Here is a 7,669-nt window from a genome sequence, read left to right as displayed (position 1 = left end):
AAAAAATCCTGCTCCTCTGATGCTGCTTGGCCTGCTGTGTTCATCCAGCTCTACACCTTGTTATCTCTTTTGAAGGTTTCACTTTTTCAATCAAATTGACCATTTCTTGCTCACTATAGTTAACAGTGCCTTCAGCTGATTGCATGCCATGTACTTCTGCTACCAGAAGAACCAAAGAATTATCATTTTGTGGCTAGGGATGGAGTTTGGTTCATTGGTCGTCTCTGAAACAGAAATTAAGATTCCAAGTGCCACACAAGACGCAGTCCAAATATTTGATATTTAATTACGTATATTTTCTGTACACTTAATCTTAATAAGGCTAGCCTCAGAAATGTTTCAACCTTAATTCTTGGTGATTAGTTTGAAGTTCTTTTTTTTTTCTTATCTTACTGGCCTTTTACCTGTGTTGCTTGTATTATGGAGGTTCAGATTGGGATCCACTGTTTTCGTGCAAAGGCATCAAATCAGTCTCCTCAAGCACTCCACTCAAGGTGTAATCTTATGTGGAAATTAGAATAAAACAGTTCAGAGCTAATGAATGTGGTTGTAAGTCACCTGGATAGCACTGACACGCAAAACTTGTTTTTAATTCAGCTTCAATATTAAGGCCCCTTAATGTTTTGTTGTATCTTCCAATCTTTCAGTCTACCATGTTTCATTTATTTAGGACTGCATTCAAGCTTTAATGGATTATTTACACTAAAGTTAAAGCCCTGTTCTTGCAACCTATTGAGGCAGCTAGTTTTGAAGTTCAACACACTGAAGTGCAGTTCTATACGATCAACACTTCTACATATAAATGGCTTTGCAATCAAAATGTGAGCACTACATAAATTAGCCAACTGCAGCATTGACCGACTGCATGCCTGTTTTTCTCCTTATTAAAACATTACTTATACAAAACTCAGTTTTGTAAAGTTCACAAATTTCATTATGCAGTTTAAATAGTTGAATGAAAGTCAGTTTCCAACAGAGATTTTTTTTTCTTAAAAAGACAAAAAATGTGTTCCAAAATGCAGACTTGACCTCTTTGTAAAGTCCCTTCTCGTGGGCCCCAGCCCTAGGGTTAAGGGCAACAGAAAAAGACCTTAATGCATCTCTGTCTGGGAGACAGGTGGTGTGCAGCAGAGATGAAGGTGAAAGGTCAAAATCATTCCCTATTTTGTACATTCTTGTTGATGGTTAACTTGTACTAGTTAGGTATAATTTCTGTGCATGGTATTTTTGGAAATTGTTAATTGTAGTGGGCTTTGAGGTTCAAAAATGCTTGGAACAAAACAAGTTCTCAAATTCTCACTGACCTAATGGTCAAAATTTTCAGTAGAGGATTAAATCGGCTTGTTTGTAACTGCGATTTTGCTGCAGATTAAGTTTAAAGCTGTGAATGAAGCCTATAATGAAATTAAATACTTATAGCCACAGAAACTTGCAGTACAGGAAGCTGTTTGGCCCATCATGCCCTTGTTGGCTTTTTTAAAGCTCAAGCATATTTAGTCGCACTGCACTGTTTTCTGTCTAACCGTGCAAGTTTCCTCTCCTCTGGTAGCTGCCCCACTCTTCTTATTATTTTTAAAATCCAGTTCTAATACTTTTTCAGGTAGCGCATTTCAGATTCTGCACTGCTGAATTGGGAAAAATCCTTCTGGTTTCCCATCTTGTCAATAATAATGGATCTGTGACCTCTAGTTATTGACCCACATATCAGAGAGAATTTTTTTTATCTGTATGTACCTGTCATTTTATCAGGATATTACCTTCTTTGCAATCTGCATGTGCTTTACATCTTTCCTGAGGTATGGTACATAGAACTACCGAGTCCTAACTCGTAGTTTTTGAATTTCCATTTTTCTCATTGTTTTTAAATTCCATTCTTCTATTTATGAATCTAACCAACCAACATGCTTTTTAACTACATTATCACCTTGCTTTGTCTCCTTTTTAAGAATTTGTGTATTTTGACACCAAGATCAAGTATTGTTTTTCAAAATAATGCTGTTTTTAGTCTACGGAAATATCTTTCTTTTGCTTATGGACTATGGTTGTCATTGACTAGGCCAGCATTTATTGCCCATCTCCAGTTGCCAAGAAGGCATTTAAGAGTCAACATGTTGTGGGTCAGGAGTTAGACCAAGTGGGTCAGACCAAGTCAAGATGGCAGAATTCCTTCCCTAAGGACGTTAGTGAACAAGTTGGGGTTTCACCACAATTGACAGTGATTACATGATTGCCATTTGGCTAGTTTTTATTACAGGTTTTTACTGAATATATTGGATTTGGATGTTATCTGCTATGGTGGATTTGAACCCCTGTTCCCAGAATATTAGTCTGAGGTTCTAAATTGCTGGTCTAGTGATATTACCATATGCCACACCGCTGCCCCTCAGTTCTGTATGATGAGCTGCATCTGTTAAGCTTGTACCCATTTCACTACCCTATCTGTGTTACTTTGAAATCTATAACCATTCATATCACAGTCTACTATTTTGCTGCATTTTGTATCATCTGCACATTGCATAATCCTGCTCCCTGCTCCCAAATTGAGATCATTTTTGTACAAAATACAAAAAAGGGATCTAAAAGTAGTCCTTGGATAACACCACTGAGAACCATCTTCCAGTCTGAAAAATTGCAACCCATCGCCACGCCTTTCTTTACATCACTAATTAAATTTTGTCAGCACTGCTACTTTGGTTTTAATTCCACAAGCTGCTGTCTTCAATAACCTTTCTAGGCTATACTTTGTCCAATATCTTCTGAAAGGCTATATATCTACTAAACTACCTTGATGATCTTTCACTGTTATCATGTCAAAGGATTCAAACAAATTAGATAAATAATTAAATCCGTGCTGGCTGTTCTTGATTAACTTTATGCCTTTCCAAATGTAAGTTTATTTTATCCATAATAGTGGTTGCAAATCTCGCTCTCTCTCTCTCACACACACACACACACACACACACACACACACTTTGAATAATGGTGGGACATCAACTAGTCTTCTCACAATACTATTCTATCCTATGAAGATTGAAAGATCACGATGAATACCTCTGCTGTTTAGTACTGAGTACATAAATATTGAATTTTTAAATTTTGGCTTAAATTTCTAGCATAATTCATGATCTATAACCATTTTTATCACAATCTACTATTTTGCCAAGTTTTGTATAATCAGCACATTGCATAATGCTGCTCCCTGCTCCCAAATCGAGATCTAAAATTCTACTGCTAATTTAATATTCAAATGATGCTAGAGAAGTCTTCAAATGGCACTGTGTGGTGACAGTCTGATGTAGGATTGCTGTTGTACGTGCAGTTTAGTTTCCAGTTCACAGAGTCAGAGTTTTTACAGCATGAAAATAGCCTCTTTGACCCCATCATGTTGATACTGGTCATCAAACTTCCATCTATTCTAATCTAATTTTCCAACACTTATCCTTGTGTGCTGTGGCATTTCAAGTGCTCATCTCAATAGTCCTTAAATTCCTTAAAACGTCACAACATCTTAAAGGTCATATTCCTTATGATAGTAACTGATTTGTTTAGAAACTTGTTTCCTCTTCCACTTGCCAACATTTCTTCAAACTTCCTACTGGCAGCACCAGCTTTTTGCCAAAGTACTGCATCTCGGCAAAATATAAGTCATTCATGTGACTTCACAACTCGGTCTGGGTCATCAGTTGGTGTTCACACATAGAAACATAGAGCACTGAAACAGACCCTTCAGTCCAATTTGCTCACACCGACCAGACATCTGTCTGATCTAGGCCCATTTGCCAGCATTTGACCCATTTCCTTTTAAACCCTTCTTATTCATATACCCATCCAGGTGCCTTTTTAAATGTAGTAATTGTAACCACCTCCTCCACTTCCTCTGGCAGTTTGTGCCATACACACACTAAACTGTATGAAAAAGTTATCCCTCTGACTCTTTTAACTCTTTCAACTCTTTCCCATGCTTATCTTGTACATATCATTCTATTGGGAGTGGAAAGCCTGCCCCTTAGTTTCTTTCTCTGTGGTGTTATTGCCCTAGATTGACCAATTCAGCCTAGATCAAGGCTTGAATCAGAGACCTCCTAGTTTGTAAGTCTCAGCTATATCCCAGATAAGCTCATGAAGCCATCAGGGAGCCTTCAATGTAAAAAAAAAATAAAGAAACTGTAAACTTTTTTTGGAGTGAGGAGGTCTGGTCTTAAAGTCTCTGACGTGGAACTAATTAGCACCAAGTTGAAGTGTGTTCATTTTACTAGTTTGAGTTAGTAGGTACCTGTCTGTTTCTTTATACAATCAATCTGTAAAGACTAATAGTACCAGACAAGCTGAAATTCACAGTTGTGCAGGCGGAAGTTTTTTCCCCTGCAGTAGTTCCTGCAATTTGTTGAACACCATAACTTGACTCCAAGTTATAATTGTGTTAGTTGCCCCCAAGGAAGATTCTCTTTCACGATGAAAAGCCAAAACTTGCTTAATACCTCCTCCTCCCCCACCCTGATGATTTTTGAGGCCAGTGAGAGGAGAGGTTTATAAGACTAGTGCAGTATGGATTGGGTTGTTGCTAGGTTATGAAAAACAAGTACAAAAAAGACATGTGACTCTTCAACCTATGACATACAGCGATGTTAGATGCTACAATGCCAGTTATCTAAATGGTTTCAGGACTGATGTGCTTGTGGCTTTTGATGGTTAAATTTCAAGTTTTTAAAAATTTCTGTTTTTATTTTTCAGGTGTTGGCCTTGGCTTAGGAATTGTATTTTCTGTTGTTGTTTTTAAACGTAAGTATTGTTGTGCACTGTTTATCAAGTGTGTGTATGAATCAATAAACAATTTGAGTTTCATAACTGAGAAGCAAAGTTTGGAAAGATAAAGACAGGAGATTTGAGCCATTCCCAGGCTGTTGTAGAATGCTTCTTAATAGGTAACTCCTAACCCAGAAAAAAGCGAAACTGATTTGCCACATTCATGAAAATAATTGACAGCCTTGCTCCTCTAACAACCCCATTAACTATCACTATGCTAAACAGACAGGCAACCTGGGTACAATGCTTGGTCTGTGTGAGTTCACTGCTGTCAGGGTAGTGATGGATGTGTCAACTCAACTAAGCGGCTATACCTACTGAGCACAGCTAGCAAGTTAATACTGGGTAATGCAAATGTCATTTTAGGGTTTATTGTTTCTCTACCCTCCCCAAACCCCCACACTGTACCCTCTCCATGATTGAATCGGGTGTAGACTATTATGGCCTAAATGCAAATGAAGAATGGTCACTTGAGGCAATCTGTGACAATGGAACTGTACCCACATATGCGTTTGTATCTTCAGAACAGAAAGAAAGTAAATGGATTTGAAATGCAATGCCTTATAAGGTGCTGGATACAAGTTCACTAGCTAGATAATTACTTGAAGGAAATAATGTCAGGGTTGTGGGGAAAGGATCAGGTTGTGAGATGAACTGCTTAACTTTTCAAAATAACCAGTGTAGACTGAATGGGCTAAATAGCCACCTCCTCTATTAAACAAAAATACCAATTATGGAATTTGAGACTAATCTAATTTTTTTTTTCTGTGTAGGGCGTGTTTGGCCTATTAGTTTTGGTGCAGGAATGGGTATAGGAATGGCCTATGCTAACTGCCAGAATGATTTGCAATCTCCATATCTTATGCATGGAAAATTTGTCAAAGTGAGTACAGGTACTGTATTTTAAGTTTTGGAGATTGTAATCAATGTCACAGGGCAGATGCTACCAGGAGAATTAGCCAATTTCTCAATGGTCCTGTCCTTAAACTTCTATTGGGTTTCTGCAAGGGGATTCTGTGCTGTCATCTGTATGCAAACTGAAATTATGGTCAAAGGGAATCTGACCATCTTGTCCACCACATCTCCGTTTCAGCTCCAGATTGGGAGAAAGGTAACCCACACTCCCAAGTCTATTTTCCATTGCATGTAATGAGATCATTACATTAGAGTGTCTTGTTCCATTGGTTAACTTGCCTACAACATTTGTACTTCTTATGGCAGTTCTATTTGAGTCATGGACATTGAGCAGCTCTTCTCTTTCTGCTCAAGGATGATCCTTGCAGTATACATCGTCTCTTCTCGAACACATGTTTCCGCTGTTTCCTGTGTATTTCAGCTTTGCACAATATTTATGGGAGGGAGCTCCTCTCTAGTCTTAAACTGTAGCAGTAAGACATCTACACTATACTGTGACTGTATTTTCTTGATCTCATTGTCCAACAGGAAAAGTACATTTAGCTATGAGGAGTGTTGAAGCAAACCTACCCATTCTTACCTGTTGTTAACACATACTCTTTGCAACCTACACCCTTTATCAATGAGGTTTCCCTGTTATTATCGGTATAGAACATTGTAGTTCAATTTTAAAGAAAATACTGTAGTGCAATACCAGATTTTGTTCCTTGAGAAACTCAGCAAATTTGAAGTAATATTAATTTTACAAGTTTTTCTAATAATATGTTAACTTTTTTTTTTGCTACTTGGTTAAGTGAGGTTAGTTCACTTTTAAATGATGAGCTCTTTCAATGCCTGTTTATGACTTTTTAAAAACTTGAACAGTTGAATTTTTTTTTTGCAAATCATCATTTTATATTCATTCACAGGATGTGGGCATTGCTGGCCAGGCCAGCGTTTATTGCCTATCCCTAATTGCTCAGATGGCAGTTAAGAACCAACCACATTATACAGTATTAACGAATGTGGTTTGCACTTTAAAGTGCAACATTTGGATCATGTGTGTTTTTATCCATAGTTGAGAATACTGGAGTTTATAGTAAACTATAATTTTGCCATGCGAGGGTGGTTAGATGTTGGTTGTCATTTATGATTTTCTGTTTCAAACTACAGTATTGCGTGAGGACTACATTGGACTTGACTATGATGCCCTCTGTAGTAAATATCTCGTCGACAATATGACACACAACTCCTTTGACTTGGGAAAGGGCAGCAAGGCCTCTGAAATTGAGGAGTTTTATGGACAGGGAGGGTAATACAACTCTACTTGATAAACTGTAAATTTACCATGACCCTTTATTTTGCTTGATTGTAAACCACTAAATTTAGAGTGAACCAAAAATACTGAAATTGATCTGCTTTCAGTTTATATGGCTAGTAAAAGTGGAGTCATAGGTAGACAGGGTGATGAAAAAGGCATTTGTTACACTTGCCTTCGTTGGTCAGAACATTTGAGTATAGGAATTGGGACATGTTGCGGCTGTACAGGACATTCGTGAGGTCACTTTTAGAATACTGCATTCAATTCTGATTGCCCCTCTTTAGGAAGGATGTTGTTAAACTTGGGTGGGTGCAGAAAAGACTTAATGATGTTGCCAGGACTGGAGGGTTTGAGTTTGAGGGAGAAACTGAATAGGCTGGGGCTCTCTTTCCCCGGAGCTTCGGAGGCTGAGAGGTGACCTTATAGAGGTTTATAAAATCATAAGGGACGTGAACAGGGTGAATAGCCAAGGTCTTTTTCCTAGAGTGGAGGAGTCAAAAATTAGAGGGCATAGGTTTAAGTTGAGAGGGGAAGGATTTAAAAAGGGTCTGAGGGGTAGCTGTTTCACGTGAGGGTGGTGCGTGTATGGAACAAGCTGCCAGACAAAGTGGTGGAGGCAAGTGTGATTACAACATTTAAAAGACATCTGGA

General features: G+C 38.1%; 1 protein-coding gene across 2 annotated transcripts in view; it reads left to right on the top strand.

Moving 5' to 3' along the window:
* micos10 (mitochondrial contact site and cristae organizing system subunit 10) overlaps positions 1-7,669 on the top strand; it is a 401,440-nt gene that overhangs the window by 15,265 nt on the left and 378,506 nt on the right. Inside the window, exons 2-3 of one of the 2 annotated variants that reach the window (XM_048615013.1) lie at positions 4,732-4,779; positions 5,577-5,696. In XM_048615013.1, coding sequence (XP_048470970.1) covers positions 4,732-4,779; positions 5,577-5,696 — 168 coding nt within the window. The remainder of the gene's footprint in view (positions 1-4,731; positions 4,780-5,576; positions 5,697-7,669) is intronic. The other variant, XM_048615014.1, reaches the window with a different exon arrangement.

Source organism: Rhincodon typus, chromosome 31 (assembly GCF_021869965.1).
Source record: "Rhincodon typus isolate 14 chromosome 31, sRhiTyp1.1, whole genome shotgun sequence".
Taxonomy (NCBI): domain Eukaryota; kingdom Metazoa; phylum Chordata; class Chondrichthyes; order Orectolobiformes; family Rhincodontidae; genus Rhincodon; species Rhincodon typus.
The sequence above is the reverse complement of the archived record's forward strand: the minus strand, read 5'-3'. Positions and strand labels throughout refer to the sequence as shown.